The sequence below is a fragment of the Erigeron canadensis genome, chromosome 1, assembly GCF_010389155.1.
Source record: "Erigeron canadensis isolate Cc75 chromosome 1, C_canadensis_v1, whole genome shotgun sequence".
NCBI lineage: Eukaryota > Viridiplantae > Streptophyta > Magnoliopsida > Asterales > Asteraceae > Erigeron > Erigeron canadensis.
In genome coordinates this window covers 998,992-1,018,727 of record NC_057761.1, presented here as the reverse complement: position 1 = coordinate 1,018,727, position 19,736 = coordinate 998,992, and the positions used below count along the sequence as shown (strand labels likewise).

General features: G+C 33.1%; 1 protein-coding gene across 1 annotated transcript; it reads left to right on the top strand.

Moving 5' to 3' along the window:
• Window positions 1-9,622: 9,622 nt before the first annotated feature.
• LOC122584709 lies at window positions 9,623-12,719 on the top strand. Its single transcript, XM_043756756.1, has 4 exons — window positions 9,623-10,579; window positions 10,759-10,944; window positions 11,730-11,821; window positions 11,913-12,719. The coding sequence occupies exons 1-4, from the start codon at window positions 9,800-9,802 to the stop codon at window positions 12,550-12,552; spliced, it is 1,698 nt and encodes a 565-aa protein (XP_043612691.1). The 5' UTR covers window positions 9,623-9,799; the 3' UTR covers window positions 12,553-12,719.
• The last annotated feature ends 7,017 nt before the right edge of the window (window positions 12,720-19,736 follow it).

The following is a 19,736-nucleotide window of genomic DNA, read 5'->3' as shown; positions in this document are numbered from 1 at the left end:
AGTTCGGTATCATTAAATATATTCAAAATCATATAAGATTTTGTATATGCTTCTCTACAAATAAACTTATTCAAATTTAAAATTGATTTTAAGTATACACTATGAAAAATTTATTCAAAATCATATATGATTTTACGTATAAATTTGAGACAAGGCAAATGAGTTCTATACAAATAAACCTATCTAAAATCAATTTTGATTTTATGCATACAATGTGAAAAACTTATGCAAAATCATACATGATTTTACGCATACATTGTCAAGAAAATATACAAAATTATATATAATTTTGTGTAGCACATTGAGTCAAACCAAATGGCTTCCTTAAAAAGAAATTTATTCAAAATCAATTTTGATTTTACTCATAAAGTCTGAAAACTTATTCAAAATCAACTATACAGCACGCTGAGAAAAAAAAAATAAGTTACATATCAAGACACCCATTTAAAATCAAAAATGATTTAAAGCATACAGCAAGGTTGTAAAACTCGTGGATCGGGATCGGATCGGCAAGGTGGGGAGACAGGCGTTTTTGAAAAATCACAGAGATATTGGGGAGATATCGGATTAGGTAATTTATATATAAAAAATAATATTTAGGGTTATTTACTGAAATGGTCACTGGACTATCCACCATATTACTGATTTCATACCCATAACTTTAAAATTACTCTCATCATACCACAACTTATCAATTCTCCACACGGACGATACCTGACCTGATGGGCGTCAGTTTGACCGTTAAGTTGGGGTATGACTACCGTAAATTTAATATATATTTTTTCATGAAAATAAATAAAATGAAAACCATTATGTAAGCTTAACCCACATTAACTAAAAACCATTTAATATATATTTTTTCATGATACATAATGATTTTTAGTTAAGCAAAAAATATTGTTTTATTTAGTCATAATACCCTTACAATAATGTATATACCATAAATGGTTATTCTTTGTATAAAAAATGAATTAAATTATAACAAATTAAAAATTAAAAAAAAACACATGAATCTTTAGCTATATTAAACAAAGAAAATATCACTTGATATGTGTGGTTTTCACTGTTTATGTAGATTTCATGGCGTTACATAAAATCATATATGAAATTTTTGCATTTGATGCGTGCATCCAAAATGCATGTGTAATGTAAAAAATTTAATGCTTTCAAATACGTTTAATCTGGAGGTCAGAACACTTTCCATAGTTTATGTGTAATAGAAAAGGGTATAGTCTAACTTAATGATCATCTTAAAGATAAAGATATATTATAAACAGCCCTTATGCGATTAAATAAACATAATGGAAAATTATAAAATATATTTGGGAAAAAAGAATTATATATATATAACTAGGTATTTTACCCCACGCGATGCGCGGCTAGTTAAAAAGATTATTTTATACATTAGTAAATATGTATTCTATAAGTTTATTATGTGAAAATTGATTATGTTATAGTTCATGGTTAAATTCTGGTCACCTTTTAACTTTTCCGACATGTCAATATTACAATCACTCAACCTACCGTAGTTATTAAACACTTCTTTTGAGACCATTTACCTTAAGATATTTTGATATCATCAACAACGCCATTTGTGTAAAAATAAATCAAATATAAATCGATAATGTAGCATGTTATCTATTCATTAAACTTAATAATAATATATATCTACAAAGCAAAAAACTAAGCATGACAACAATATAGTCATATAAGATATACATAAATACAATACAAAAAGGTAAAAAAAACAATAAGAGAAATAAGAGAAAATCATATAGTTTTTGTTTTCAGTTATGTTTAAGAGATGAAGAAAATACCTTATGTAATGACTGAAAAAAATAATCCTAAACACAACTAAGAAATAAAGTTTTTTTTTATAAAATAAATACAAATATTTACAAAAATATACCAATGTACTTTGTGTAATTAAAAAAACAACAACAACAACCATAATAATAATAATAAATAATAATAATAATAATAATAATAATAATAATAATAATAATAATAATAATAATAATGGTTAATTACATAAATGATATCTGGACTATCCACCATATTACTGGTTTCATACCTAAAACTTTAAAATTTACGGTAGTCATACCCCAATTTAACGGCCAAACAGACGCCCGTCAAGTCAGGTATCGTCCGAGTGGAAAATTGATAAGTTGGGCTATGATAAGAGTAATTTTAAAGTTATAAGTATGAAATCAGTAATATGGTGGATAGTCCAGGTTCCATTTCAGTAAATAACCCTAATATTTATGAGATTATATACAAAGTTAAGTAAATATAGATGGCAAAATAAAGAAATTTAAGAATTGAAGGGGTAAAATAAAAGTTATTTCTGTAACAAATACAAGAGACAACTATATGTCACTACTCACAATTCTCAATTCCTCATCACATTAGTTTATATTTCTTTTTTTCTTGTTTATGTATCTTTCTCCCCTAATCTATCTCTTTCTCTCTTCTCATCACAATAAAGCACCACCATACAACCATGGAATCAATCATCACCATCATCATGAGACTCTCTCTTTTCTATCTATTCCCTTTTTCTCTTCTCTTTGTTGAGTTTTTAGATTTTGATCGTTTTTTGATGGCCAATGACCGCCGCTGACCATCGTTGACCACCGGTGACCTCCGTTGACCGATCCACTGGGCCGTTCCGGCAGAATCGACTCCTCCAGCCGCCGATCCCGAGTTCAGATCCGAGATCTCGGCCGATCCCGACGATATTTACAACACTGGCATACAGTGTGAAATACCCATACAAAATCATATTTGATTTTATTCATACATCTAGACAAAAGAAATGTGTTCGGTATCATTAAACCTATTCAAAATCAAATTTGATGATATTTCATTTGTTTGGGTAGATATATGGAATTTCATTAAACCTATTCAAAATCAAATCCGAGGGGGAAGTGTCATCACGAGGGCCTTCGGCCCCGCGCTTTAGTTTAGGGTTTGAAGTCCTATGCTAACCCTACAACTTCAAACCCTAAACTAAAACTTAATTTCTAATCAAAAATGATTTCACATGTATAATGTTAAAAATCAATGCAAAATCATTTTTTGATTTTATGCATACAAATTAGAAAAGTTGCATTCTAAAACCCTAAAAGTTAAACCCTTGGGGGCTAGCACGGACCCGGTTAATACAACGTATACTAGACCCCTGCTGCCGAAATTGTGACACGAAACTTCAAGCGAAATTCAACTTTAAAAAAAAACTAATAACTAAATGTTAAGTATGAAACTACATTATCGAGCAAACGTTAGATACCATTTCAGTATTTAAGAAACACGAAACTACATTTTTACCCCTTACGTGCACGTGGGGGTGTTTTGACAGTCAGCTAACTGCGTTTGGGTCCAGGTATGTCCCGAGTGAAATTTTGACAGCGTTGAGTATGATCCACATAATGAGTATAGGTAAGGTATGAAACCATCAATATCGAGCAAACATTATGTACCATTTAAGTAATATATATATATATATATATATATATATATATATATATATATTACGCAAAATTAGTATACTATCACTTAAAATAAATTGATTTCAATACTCTTGCTAATTATCCGTAAAAGTTTGTTTGACTTTTCCTTATTGTAAATTTTCTTTTAACCCATTCAAGTAGTACGAGTATTTATTTTTCTCATTTCTTCTAACTTTTTTTTCTTGTCGTTGATTGAGTTAGCATGCATCTACACAAATACGATTACTGTGGTAAAATAATAGTGGCAAGCTTTGCAACTACATACAGGTTTTAACAGCAGAATTCATAGTGGCTATACCCACATACTAAATTTTAGGCATATCCAACCCATTTTATGATGAAGAATTACACACGAAATTAACATCCAAATTTGGCTAGTAGGATACCTACAGGTTCAACAATAAACCATAATTCATGAGGCAGAATCCATTGACATAAATCCTTTTTACATTGTATCAACCCATGCTCCACATTAACAATATACTAATTTACTAAGCTAATTTGACCCCATCGTCTCACAATCCTTCTTGTGGTATAACTGAAATATATTTTTTTATTAAGTTATAGTAGATTATATGGATAATTAGCAAGAGCATTAAAATCAGTTTATTCTAAGTGATAATATATCTACTACTCTTTTATAATGATTATTCACCCCCTATTTTAAGAAAGAGTTAGAAAATAATTAGATGAGAAATTACCAGATTGCCCTTATTAAACAAACCTTAAGGAAGGGTTATTAGATATTACCAAATTACCATTAATGAATTAATTTACATTTTAAATCCTTATCTTCTAAAATATCATTATCACCATTGTATTAACTTACACGGTTAGACCATTTGACATCAATTGTCGATGTCATCGATCACCACCTGTCACCGTCACCGACACCACTAAACCACCGTCGCCGTCACCGTCGTCGCATTGCGCGGGTACAATGCTAGTCTATTTTAATGAGGTGTATGTAGGGAGTTAGCTACATGGAGTTGTAGGAAATATATCTCCATATATATATATACACACTAGGTTTTTTATCCGCACGATGTGCGGTTGCTTAAAAGTATAGTTGAATTAAGTCAGCTAAAAGTTTAGAATGTCAACAATTATTAGTAATTTGTTTTTGTGTTTTATATACACCGATAAAAACTCACCTAAATATTATGTGGTGGCATCATGTATTCATACGTTTAACTTGTAGTTTTTGATGATAATTTATCAGTTTAAAGAAAGTTTTCACAATGTTAAAATCCTTTAGATTTTATCATGTTAACTATAACATTTGTTACTTGAAATCATATAAATTTTAACAAATCAATTAATATTCTGTTGCGGTTGTGATTTTATTAACTAAATAAAATGATGCTTGTTTTTGGTTAAAAAGAAGATTTGATATTTAATATGCCTGGTAATTGTTGTTAAAAAGAAATATGCCTAATAATCAAAAACTACCTTTTAAATATCTTTTTATCTTTGTCTAAAAATAATTGTCATTGAAGTTTACGATTTCTTTTATAATTTTAAAAGATAAATAATTTTATTTAATTGTCAAAGAACTGATATGATGTACCTAATTGCTATTTGAATGACAAGTTAACTCAAGAAGATGATGTTCTTAAGCTAACACTAAAAATAACATCATAAATAAAGTAAAAAGCAAAACAAAAAATTAAGTGACAGTATTAAGAAAACATGGTTATGGCCTTATGGATATCTCCATCTTACTAAAACATGAGAGAAAAAAAAAATCAAAGTATACTATGCAAGACAACAAAAAATTCTAAAATAACTTAGATAATATAAACGAACCTTAGGATCGAAAACAAATTCTTTTTGTGTTTTGTAAAACGAATCTTTTGGTAGGTAGAGAATTTTAAGAAATTTATTATGAATATATATTGTGATTTGAAAGTGATCGAGTTTTACAATTGAAAACATATATTAGAGATATTTATTACCAAATAATATTGTAAAAAAATTATAAAGATGACACATAAGCTTTTATCCCATGTGTCAATTTTTAAATATAACTTTAAATTGAAGAGGCCTTTAAAAAGTTAGGATTCCTACTGTTTTAATATGTATATAGATATATAGTGAAGGGATCAAGTGGGAACCAGATATATGGTGAGAACCGTGAAAACCATTGGAAAATCATTTCTAAGGGCTTTGCCCTAGCATTAAGGGTTACGCCCGTACCGTAAGCGTAACAACCGTCACCTTCTTTTGGATCGTCTCCCATCAAATCCATACCATTCTCATATGCGTCCAGTGACAACCCCTTTAGAATGGATGTAGGGCAATGCCCGTAACGTATCCATACGTTTTCTTAACACGTAACCCATATGATTTTTTACCATATACAATTTTATTTTATTTTGGAATGGGTTTTTGATAAAAATAATAAGAAACAAAATTTTTTTTCAAAAAGTGAAAAATAAAAATAATAAAAAACCACTCAAAAATGAAGAAAGGGGGAGGGAAACTAGTGGTTCTCACGGTTCTCTCCATATTTCTAGTTTCACGTTAACCCTACCCTATATATATATATATATATATATATATATATATATATATATATATATATATATATATAAGGTGAGTTATATAAGGGACTCCTTATTTTAGGGACTGTTAGGGACTTGATCTAGACCGTCCATTTTCATCAAATCTAATCACCACTGATCATCTCCAGCGACATCTCCGGCCATATTCTTCTCCGGCGAGACTTACACATGTGTAAGTACAACTTACACATGTGTAAGTTGAATAAAAATTATGATTCGGAGCGGGATTCGCCCTTAAGGATATTAATAAACCAAATCTGGTGGGGGTGATAGGTCATTGAGGGTGATAGGTCATTGAGGGTGATAGGTCATAGTGTGATAGGTCATAGAGGGTGATCGGTTATAGGGGGTGACCGGTGATGGGTGATCTACCTAAAAAAAATTGTACTTAAAACATGTGTAAGTTACTTACACATGTGTAAGTCTCGTCGGAGATGGTCGCCGTCGCCGGAGGATCATGGTGGTGGTCGGAGATGATCATGGTGGTGGTCAGAGATGATGGTGGTGGCGGCCAAAGAAGGAGGTAGAAGGAGTCCATAACAGTCTCTAAAATAAGGAGTCCCTAATTTAACTTTTCCCTATATTATATATATATATATATATATATATATATATAAGATAAGTGAATATGGGGTTGTCCCTCATCTAAGCTTAGATGGGGAATACCCCACAATCAAATATTTTAGATATCAATGATGAGTTGGTGGAGTGGTTTGGAGTTCCCCTGGTGACCTTTAGGTCTCAAGTTCGAATCTCCATTCCACCAACTTTGAGATATAGGTAGTCCTTCTATGTGGGCTAATGTGTAATTTCGAGTTTAAAAATTTATAATCACGAATTACCTAGCTAATGTCTGCTACACACTTGCAGGCAGTGTACCCGTTCGTATGCAATATAATGACTTGGTAATTACGATGTCGAACACAAGGACTTTGTGAGTAATTGTAAAAATAAAGTGATTCAAGAAAAAGGGGGGGGGAGGGGGTTTGTGGCCGAATTGCCACGTTGCAAGTAGTTAGTAGAAAAAGGTTAGTAATCCTATATGATTAATCGCAGAGAGAATTTTGTTGTTGAATCTTAATAATAGTTTAAAAGGAACACCTACTTGGATCAACTCACATGCCAATCATCGTATCTAAACATTACTTGCATTTGTTGAACGAATCAAAAAATAGACAAGACGAACTTTCTTTATACTTGACACTTTAACTGCTCTAAATATAGTTATCGCTTCCGCGTTTAATTTCTACTCAAAATAATTAAGCATTAAGAACCTGAGTTGATTTTTAAGATTTAACCTTTAAAAGCTTTCTTCCGAACTGCTCATTCACCTAATCAGATTCCTCTATCATAAGTGTTTACACATTCAAAGTGAATTTACTTGTTTAAAATCTTTATCGTTAGTTTCTTCCAAACTTCAACGACGTTAAGTTAATTATAGACCGATTAACTTTTTCATAAACTAATTGACTATGACATAGATTCTTCCGAACTTCTAATTACAATTATCAATTAATAAATATAAAAGATAAAAACAATATTTACACTCATATAAATATGGATCTTCGATTAAACATAAAAACCTTGTTCAACACTTGCAAGCAACATTAAATCGACCCTATGAGATGCTTACTACCCAAGCGGGTGCAAGAGATTTAGCTACTCATATTAAAAAGACAAGAACAAACAAATAAAAAAGAAATCATAAAAACGATTGAAGATAATCCGGTAGCAATGATGATTATAATCAAAAGCTGAAAAGATGTAAAACTCTAACAACTCGTTTGCCTTAAGAATATTGAGAACAAGAGTTATGCTAAGATAATCCCTAATAAAATTCATCCATAATACAGAACCCTAGCCGAGTATATATATGAAAAACGCGTGTAACGGCCGTTAGTAGCCTCACGCCAGTTATCTGCTTTCTTCCCGTGTAACGGCCGTTAATATACTAACGGGCGTTACACGCCTTCACACTTCTCACGGCCGTTATGGTCATAACTGCAAGTTTCAGGGATTTCAGAATTTTCCATTGTAATGGCCGTTAGTTTTGTAACGAGAGTTACACACTCCAGAATTCGTTTTCTTCGTCTTTCACTTGATTTCGACCGAATCCTTCTCCCGTTTCTTCCATATGTCATCAAAATCAACCAATTCATTCGTCTAATCATATTCCAACCTAAAAACACTTAACACAACCTCAAAGCATCGAAAGTTAGATGTAAAACTATAAAAACAACGAATAATTGGTCCTAAAGTTACGTGAGAAATGGTATAAAATATGACACATCAAGGGCTTGGCTTGGTTATACTCAAGTTCAAGTCTGAGGGGGCAGGGTTTACCCCTATTAATCGTCGTGCCTTCGGGGGATTGTAGTGGGTTTTCCTCCATTGAGTATTTAAAATAGGCATTTCTACTTCGAGAGAGCTATCTAGCGCGAACCCAGTTAAGACAACGTATGCTAGAACTCTCGCTGCTGAATCGCGACACGAAGTTTCAAGCGAAATTCACCTTTAAAAAATATATATATATATATATATATTTTAGATTAACATTACTTCTAAAATAAGTTTACAAATCATTCATTAGGCTTTTGATAAACGTATAGAACATTTCATAATTAGATATTTTCTTCATTTAAAAAAGACTTTCATAATCATCAAAATCACTGTCGCCTCACCGTGTCGATATCCATTTAGTCAATTATATAAATGAAAACATTGAACAACTCGATTGATTTTTAAGACATAGAGAAATTTTATAATTTACTGATATTTTTGTCGGTTTCTAAACATAATCTAATCTAATCTAAATTACCTTATAAAGCATTCGTTTTTTCTAAATTTCTTATAAAAAAACTTGATAAACCTAAACTACTCATATCCTTCATTTATTCATTTAAATATCTCTACCTGATATACCTATAATACCCTCTTAATTAATGAAATTATTTACAATAAACATCTATCAACCATGAAAATAATACACTACCATTTTTAAATCAATTACTTTTAAATTAATAACCACACCACCATCGTTACCGCCGGTGCCACCAACTTTGCTACCACTGCCGCCAAAACTGTCATCGCCATAGTCGTCGTCGTCGTTGCCACATCGCGCAGACATTTGTCTATTATAATAAATTAAATATATTTATCAATCAATATTTTTTAAATAAATATAAAATATGTTTTGATTATACGTGTCATTTTATTTTAGTGATACGTTTTTTTTTTTTTTTCAAAAATTCTCTATATCATTCATGAACTTATTAAAACAAGCTATATCATGTGATTCTTATAAGAAAATAAATTTAAAAGAAAAAACTTTACATATTTACATATATGGGATATCCTAAGGGAAAAAGTCAATAAATTTTCACCACCAATATGACCGTTGGCTATATATCCCTAACGTTCATAAAAGTCTTTTTTATTTAAATAAATTCACAATTCGTCCGTTTCTCACCTCTTTGTTAGTTACCGTTATATTCATCGCCCCACTTTCCATCTTCCCTCTTAAACCCATAAAATTCTGTTCATCTTCATTCATTCAAACCCTAATCTTTATATCCAAAAAAAATCCAATCTTTATTTCGAGAAACCCAATCTTTTTTCTTTTTCTTTTTTTGTTTGGTTTCGTCCGTTGATGATATTATTTTTGGCCCGATCGAAAAGAAACCCCAAGATTTTTGAGATCAACTTATTTGTTGATAAATAATGGCGGCGTTGGCACCCGGAATGTTGTTAAAGCTATTAAATGGGATGAATTCAGGGGTGAAACCAACAAGTGAACATAGGAGTTCACTTTTACAAGTAACCGATATCGTCCCAGCTGATCTTGATGAGAAAGATTTATGGCCCAAACACGGGTTTTATATCAAGGTTTCGGATTCTTCTCATTCGATATACGTTAGTTTACCTTTTGAACAAGATGATCTTGTTCTTAGTAATAAAATGCAGCTTGGTCAGTTTATTTATGTTGATAATTTAGAGCCAGGGTCCCCTGTTCCTATTGCTAAAGGTGCTAAACCGCTTCCGGGGAGACACCCGTTTGTCGGTACGCCTGAACCGCTTATGGGTTTGAGAAAAAAAGGCGAAAAAAGTGAACAAATAGGGATTTTGAGTATGAATTTGAATTCGGGTACAAAGTCTTGTGTTCCAAGAAGAGGTTCTTGGGGAACAGGACAAAAAGGGGAAGATGGGGTATGTGCATCACCAATGGTTTTGAAGCCGTGTCCATTGGATTTCGATCAATGTACGCCTGTGAAAACGAGGTCTGCCATGAAGGTTAATTTTCCTATGTCGCCGATGATGAGAGGACGGGCAGATGGAGGCGTTAGAGCCTCTGCAGGTGGAGGGTTGTTATCGAAGATGATGGAAAGTCCTGCTACGAGAAAAAGCTGCGCTATTAATTCTTCTATGATGAAATATACAAGGAGCAAGAGTACAATTTGTGACAGAGATGCAAAGATTTTAAGAAGTCCTTTTAATACAGCTGTAGGTACATCTTCCTCATTATTATTTTTAAATCTTTTGAATTTTTAAAAAATGCTACTATTTAATCAGATTAGTTATAGAATTTTATGGATTTTCTGCAAGCTAATTGAGAAGAAAAAACCAATTACATGTCCCAAATTTAGTTGACCTTGAGTTAATCTTTGACTATATTATTCCAGGAAAAGAAAAGCACAACTCCACCTCCAAGTTTACGGAACGCACGAGTGTTGTCTTCTCCAAGTGTCGGTGTTGGTTCGGAGACCAAGAACTATTCAAACTCAAAAATGGCTTCACAACAAGACTCTCCTTATGGGGACTCCAACTTATCATTTAATTTACCAGGAAAACTTGGCCTTTTGGGAAAGGTATACCTTCAACTGCCAAAACTTTTTATTTTTCTGTAATCCATTTTTTGAGGTTTTTAGTTTTGACTTTACAAACAATATGAATGACTTCAAATGTTTCTAACCCATATAGTATTTCTTGTTAACTCACTCCCTTATTGTGACCCAATTTTTAGAGTTTTTGACCTTTTTCCACTGTGAAAACATTATTGAGACTTCAAATTTCTACAACTCCATATGGACCTTTTGTAGTACTTTTTATACATTTCTGTGTTTCAAAGCCTTTTTTTTAACGGCAAATGTTAGTGTTAGTTCTGAAGTTAGAAATTTACCATAATATACACCACGGGGTTTGAACCCCAGACTTCCACATAAGGAGCCCCTTGAGGGGAAACCTCGTGACCGACTCACCTAAGTGGAATTGGCGTTTCAAAGCCAATGTGATCCTTATAATTCTGTTTTGACTTTTACTCTGCAAAAGTTTGTATTTTTCTGTAATCCATTCTTGAGTTTTCGAGTTTTGAGTTTCCATGAATGATCAAAATGTTTAAAACCCATATGGCATTTCTTGTTTTGTGGCTTTACAAACAATGTCACCCTCAAAATTAAGTTGCTTAATGTGAGTTTGTGACCCAATTTGCAAAGATTTTGACTTTTTTCTACTGTAAAAAAACATATCAAGACTTTATATTTTGACTTTTTTGCAACTCCATACAGACATTTTGTACTTCTCACTTCTTTCTGTGTTTCAAAGCCAGTGTGATTTGATTCTGATATATCTAATATTTAAACTCATATTACTTCAGGAAGCAATCCAACAACGTGAAACGGCACAGAAGATAGCCCTACAAGCACTTAGAGAGGCCTCGGCCACTGAAACTCTTGTTCGGTCTCTCAAGTAAGACTAACGTGTATTCATCAGTTTTTACTCTTTGTGACTATATACATTTAGGTCTCCTACAATCAAATTTGTCTTATTAAACTTGCAGGAATCTATCAAACTTGAGCAAGTCAGCTAAACCCGAAAATCCAGCAGACTGTTTTGACCAGTTTCTTGATTTCCATAACCAAATTGTTCAAGCAGTAGCTGAAATGACATCCATTAAAGCTGCAACCGCTCAAATCCCAGCAGAAGAACCGCCAGTCTTGCACGATATCATGAACAACAATAATGCAGACTCAAACAATGCATCCAAGAGGCGAGCTGCATTATACAAATCGATTGCAGCCTTCCCTGAACGAAACGATCACAAGTCAACAACACCCTTGGGGAAACAAATGAGACCACCATCGAATGTTAATCCAAAACAGAAATTCGTTGACAACGATGAAAACAAGAACCCCGGGGGGTCTAGTAGCTGCAGTCTGAGTAATACCATCAAACTGGGAATGCAGATTGAAACCGAGGCTGGGAATTGGTTTATGGAGTTCTTGGAGAAAGCCTTGGAAAAGGGTATGAAGAAAACGAAAGGAAGCGTAGAATCTGATGCTAAGAAAGTTCCTCAATCACTTGTATTGAAAGTGATCAATTGGGTTGAAGTTGAACAATGTGATTCTAGTAAGAGACCAGCACATCCAAAAGCAACACAAATTGCTAGGAAATTAAGAATTAAAATGAAGAACCCTTGAAGTTTTATTGAAGGGTGAGTGTGTGATTTGTGTGTGATTGTGGGAGGATTTTTTTTTTTTTTTTTCGAACGGCCATGTGAGAGGATTTATTTAATTGTGTCAAATATTGTTTGATCATGTACTATTATTTGTTGCTAATTTATAATAACAATATCAAGTGAGATAAACGTGCCAACAGGCTTTTCTAACCTAACGTTATGAGTTGTAGTTTGTAAAATTTAGTTTGGAGGTATCAAACACGGTTTCTTAGTTAGTTTGACCGTTTAAAGATATAACAATGGGGGGAATACAATTGCTTATCTTGCGATGTGGTAGTTTAAGGAAGCACTTAAAGATTTCGAGCTGGTTTGTGTAACTATTCACTTATGTTTATAACTTAAGTTTAGGCTTCTTTAAACTGGCATGATGGGTAGATGAAGTAATTTTTGGTACATATAGAGTTACGAAGTGATAGGATGTATTATATTATTTTTTAACATGTTTCACTATTAGTTGTTGCATTTTTCCAAGTTAGCAATTCATTGATAGTATAGCCGAGTCTTAAAAGGTAGTATTCACCTATTAACATATGTCTTCTACATGGCACTGCTCTAATTATTTATCATACTTGAGTCACTAATTATGACATGGAGTGTGGTTTTAACAATTTAATGTGTCTCCCTTCTGAATTGTGATATTGCCCAAGAATGCTTATCAGTCCTTGCTATGGGTGCAGTTGGTTTATCTCTATATTTCATGTTGGCTCCTTTATGGTCAATTCTGTTTCATGCTTCCTACAGTTGATGCTTTCCCATTTACGAGCTCCCTAAATGAAAATTTCTGGTTGATTTTTGCATTTTGTTCAAGGTAACATTTTTAGAGCTTGATTGGAACTGCAATAGCTATTCTCAAACATTTAGGCTTTACATAGCTTTTATTCTGGAACAATCTAATATGATCTACTGATGGACCGCTCTTTCCGAGAGTTGTGACCTTCCATGGTAGACCACATCTGTTGCAAGACCCTCAAGAAATAGAGAAATAAGACACGTGTTTTATAGAGTTATGACATAGATGTTCGCCCAATCACCCTAGATCGAATGGGACAACCCCCTATGCACTTCAAGGCGGGTCGTTTAATTGCATCTCTTCACCATAGTAGTTGTAGCTTTAACTTATCGACGCAACAAAAAAAGTTTTGCATGTATGAAGTTTTTGTATCCGTAGGTCACGGACCAATTGGTAACAAAATAGAACCATGAACACTTCTGATCATTTTTTCAGTTAGATTTGAATTGATGTAACATAAACGTTAATCATATATGTTGGATGAAACATATATGAAAGGACTGATCTTTTTTATTCTCTGGTCTTCCTGAGTTCCTGTTTGATGTTGCTTGTAACTTGCTGGTAACTGATCTTTGGATATTTTTGTTACTCCGACCGTTGCAGAATCATGAAACTGTCAAAGAAGCTGACAACAAACAACGAGTCTTTGTCATGTGACCCGCTTTATCTGTCCAAGATAATTTCTATCATGTGGTGAACAAAATTTCTACGTTTGCAAATTGCAACAGAATGCCAGCCCATTTTTCTGGTTTTGTCAATCTCTAACCGGTCAATTGGTACAGTAATTTATAGATTAAAGGGAACCTGTCAAATGGGCGGAAAGTCGCCAGAGCCAAGAAAGGTATTTTAAATGCACAGAACCTTCGATCTTTATGTGAAAAGTTAGATTGTCAAATAATAGGAGTATAATATTTAACCAAACTTGACCTTTTAATTATTTATTAATGAAGGGAATGATTTTTGTTAAAGAATATAAATTTTGGACCAAAAGTTCTTCAGGGTCAACCCAACCTGACTGACCCATCCACTTTGGCATCTTAAAGATTGGTCCTATGATTGTAGGCTTCCGTTTGTTAGAATGAAGTGTTTTGAACTGAAGCCTAATCGTTAAGGTTGGGAAAGAGCAACAATGATTTGACTTCAATGACTATGATGATGTTCCTCAGAACTTCAAGTTGTGAGAAACGGACTGGAATGCGTTTCATCAGATATACCATTTCCACCATTTTGGCATATATCTTTTTACGTTTGTCAACCTGAGGCACGTATGCAGCAGCAAAGGATACTAATTTTTCTTTGAGTACGTGAATTAGTACATGTGAAATCTTGCTAATATTCAGCTTTGAATCCAGACTGGTTGTTTTGATGTTACGCTTGTCATTATCCATGTACTAATAGTTCAATTTGTTGTTTATTTTTAATTATTATTTTGCCTCAAATTTACGCAAAAGAAGCTATCGGGGTCACCAAAATACTCTTCTCTAACGGATTATATTATTTAACTCTTCCTAAAATGCTTCACAACTGTCCATGGGGAAGAAAGGGGGCGTTGCTTTGCAAGTCTGGATGTTACAATCAGTTGCATTCTATGGCAGATGCCAACAACCTCTTCAATATATGTTCAGTTTGCTAGCAGTTGGTTGGTAAACCTTAAATTACTGTGTAATTTCATTGGTTATTTTTAGAATATATAAAATACATAAATTACCGATTATCATGGTTTCAAATAGATGCCAATCATAGAGAAGGATTATTAAGACGAAAGAAATGGAAGAAGAGTTGCAAGAGCTTTTGGGTCTACTAAGACAGCTTGAGTTACGAAGAAAAGAAGCCGAGCAGGAGCTAAAAGGAAGTGAACGGAAAACTGTGGCAATCGCATTAGCTTCATCTGCTTCGGTAAATAATGCATCAAATTTTCAAAATATTTTTAAATATAAGCAGGGTAACTGACGGAATTCATTAAAACATGAGTGGTCCTTTATCTCCAAATTCCATGCCCGTACCAAAACAGCCAGCAGGCAAAGCCAATGGTTTGGTCAGGGAATCAGAGCAACCTTCATAGACCAGAAACGAAAGGTCCAAATCTTGATTGATTTCTATATTTTTTCTTTCTGTAGTTTATAGAGAATTTAGCTGAATGAATAAGAATGTGGTGAGTACAGATGGTTCCCCTGTGTCAACTATCTATGAAAAAACTGGCACTGGTCGGGCATTCTAATGCAGAACTGTGGAGGTGGGAGATGTATCATTAATGGTTGCTACAATTCAAATGGAAATGGCGAAAACCATGGAGACTCTCGGAGCTCATCAAACACAGTGACTAAACACTTTTACAATCATGAGATCAAAACCTCATCCACAGCCCATATCCAACGTCACGTTGCATAGACATTTTTAATATGTTGCTACTTACCTACTGTATATTCGCCTTTTACCTCCCCCTCATCTTCAACATACATTATAGTGAAGAATATAGAAAGAAGGGCAGGTAAATACCACTTTCCTATCTGTTATGAGCAACTGTAAATGGCTGTTACTTTTGGTTCAACCACGTTGCCATGCACTTATTATATCTAGTTTATACTCGTAAGTTATTTTCATTTGAGTTGGTAGTTAATTGTGATTAGTGGGTCAAGTAGTACATGGTGTTATCAGTTAAGTTTAGTTTTCTTGTAATTAGTTTTCGTTGCCTAATTATAGTCAAGCATGTATCCTTCAGAATTATGAATGAATGAAATGAAAGTTTAGTCTTTTCTCTTGTCTGTTATTCTTGGAGTTTCACCCACTCTACGGGTTTTATCATTGGGAGTTTCTAGCTAGGTTTTCTCCGTAAACCTATCACTATCCCTGGCTGGGTATAACATAAACTTATAAAGGTGGCTCTGATCCATCTCCAACATACATTATAGTGAAGAATATAGACATAACTGCGTTTGTTACAAGATTCTTGGCCTGCCTGCAAGCAAGAAAGATCGGGTAGAAAAGAAGTTTTTGGTTGATGCTGATCTTAGATTGATGTATGGGATTTTCAAAGCTGCGGGAGGAGGAGGCTACAGCATTAAATTAAACCAAAATCTTTCTGTTCAGTGTTTCCGTCTCTGGTTAGTGATATTTATAGACACCTTGGTGGTTTTTTATCGTGTTGTACGTGGTGATGCAAATAATGAAAATTGCTCATAGTTTGAGGGGAACATGTCTGGATCATGAAGATTATTCAGATGAGTTGGATGTTATGGTTGGCAAACCAGTGATGTTCAAGTTTGAGCTTACACAATTCAATCTCAAAAACAATTTTCATGTCTACACTGTTTCAAGCTTATAAGTTATCTCTGATTGAACTGGTATGTTTGTATGACATGTATTTTCAGTTTACATACATAAATATTATAAATTTAAGATGTATAAGCATTCTACGTTTTTATATATGTTCTTTTTTCCAAGTGTAAAAAATGCAGACGTATTCCTATGGGGATTTAGGTGTGCTGTGAAAAGCTTAAACATTCCATTCAATATTCTCGGCCACATATAAATGGTTGGTACAATAGTAGGGAGTAAATTCAGAGGAAAGAATTGAGGAGTAAGTAAAGAGATCAATGTCTAAACTTGTTGGGTTATATAACTATTATCAAATCAAATCACAAACCACACAGCGGAATATTAATTTATATAATTATTATCAAATCAAATCATAAAGCACACAGCGGAATATTAATTCTATGTAGTTAATTAATTAACCAAGAGAGAAACGTGTACCTTAAATTGGAGAGAATAAAGCAAGAAACCTTTATAATAAGGTTTAAATTAAACCTCTTTACGATTGCACACACAACGTTGGAATATATGTATGCTAATACTTGATCACGAACCGAACAACCTTTGTTAATCACCCTTAATATCAAACAAACCAAAACCCGAAACCCTTTGTGTTTGGTAGAAACGGCCGAAGCCAAGAGAGAGGAGAGAAAGAGAGATTTTTAGGGTTTTAGAAAACCTTAAGATTTGTGTGTTGAAAACAATTAGATTAGCCCTCCTTATATAGGAGTAGGAAACTTGATGACCAAGTTTAGGGTTTTAAAACCCTCCATACGGCCGGCCCCCCTAGAACATTCTAGAGGGTTTCATAATTGTTTTCTAATTACAATTCTCTTCTTCGTTAAGTCCATCAGTTAAGTTTAAACCTTTTAACGGATGATCGTTAGTTTTTCGTGATCTAATTAATTAATAAATTACATTTAATATATTAATCAATTATAGTTACATTCGTGTTGAACGTGTGATCCCGTATGCTTAAATACTTTTCGGACATACGTTCATTTTACGTGATCATATTCTAACAAAACTAAATAAAATGAAAGCAAGTAAATGATACTCGTATATGACATACAGCTAATTTGAATATAATTTAACATTGACGTCCCTTTATTATTGGTAACTTGATCAGAGTTAATACGGCCCCCGCGAGATGGAGGATCCGTCGGGTACGCCAATCTTGGATCAATTACGAAGATAGAGTGCCCGAGGTAGAGGTTTTGTCAATATGTAAGCAGGCTGGTCTTGAGAATGGACATGAAGGAGTTTGAGATGACCTGCATTCACTTGTTCCCGCACAAAGTGGTAATCTAGTACAACATGATTCATGTGTAAGTGGCACCGGTGTTGTAACAAGTTTTTAATCCAAAGTAACTCCGCTTAGGTATTGACTATAGCTTTTTATTCGGCCCAATGCTAGAAATTGTTTTGGGATTTCAACTATTTTGAAAGCCCTTTTAACAATAACTTTTTCTTTCTTAATAAATCAAATATATAGCTTTTTAGTTAAACTTCACTATCTCTATTCCCAATTTCATTCGTTACACAGGCACTTCTAGTAAATATTGATAGATGTGCATATATGTTTTTATATAAAGGAAAATTATTTAGATGGTTAAGTTTTACTTAATGGACTTAATAATTAAGAACTTAATGCATTAAGTCATATTTTATGTTCTTTTTTTTACTTAACGAGCATATTACCCGTGTTCGTTGCGGCGGAATTTTATAACTATTTTTGTGGATGAACACATTGGTTACATAATGTGTCAAAAATATAAATTATGAGATTCTGTCTTTTAAAACCATATAGAAAGATCAATGTTAATTAAATTAGATACAAAGATCGGTTTATTTTTGTGGATTTACTTTTTTTGTAAGGGTAATTTCGGTAGTTAGGACTAGGATGTGTAAAATATAAAGTAATGTAGAGGGTAGTATGGGAATGAAAAATTTGCTTAAACTTAACTTCAATACCCTTTATAAGGGTTTATAGATAAACAAAAATAACCGTCAAATGACTTATTTTTTACTTAATATATTCATGCACTATTTATATATTCAGCCACTTAATACATTCAGAACTTAATGTCTAAAAAAAGAACGACCCCTAGGTCAAAGATTCTTACCCCTTTACAGTTATGGTAAGAAATAAAATCGACTTATCAAATAATGTCAATTGTTTATAACGGCTTCACCACTTAACTAGCTTTTATTTGTGTTATCCTCTCCTCAAACTTTTTTTTTATTTTATTTTTTAAACAGCGAAAGGGCCGGACCACGGGTATTCGAACAGGATACCGAGGGCCAACCGATCCCCCCCCCCCCGGCCAAAAATATTGGCTAGTAACAATGCTCGAGGTAAGATTTGAACATATGACCCTTGTTACAACATTCAGGGTGTCCAACCACTGCGCTAGCAAATGAAGGACTCCTCTCCTCAAACTTATTTCTCTTTCTTGTGTTAGGTGTTTTTTAACTAATATTTTTTGATGTTTTATAGTTGGCATAAATACATGCTTTGATCAGTTTCTTAATGAGTATTTTTTTCGTTTTAGATTTCAAATCACTCTAGTCTTTGTAATAACTTGATATATGAAGTAGTTACGCTAATTTATAAAAAAAGTAGAAACATATAAGTATATAACTCATAAAATTTAGACCATTATCTCACTACACAACATGCCAACAAAATAGTTTTGTATAACTCCTCGATTGTCGAAGAGACGAAGAGTATGACAACAACTGAAATTCTAGTGATTTTGTTTTATTAAACATAGCAATATGAAATGAAACCCGTCCCGTGAACTTAAACATAACATTATTTGATTGGTTGATTTTTATTTTCTTACGAATTTAGTAACAATGTTAAGGATTCTATGAGCATTCTAAATTTTGATAATTTCGGTAATTTTCTCTGTATGAAAAAATCTTCAATCAAAATAAACAAATATTACACAAAAACTTGTACATTGCCCATAAAGCGTTGTACATATATGACTTTACATCTTCCCTGTTCACATTTCAAACATCCTTTTACAAAAAAA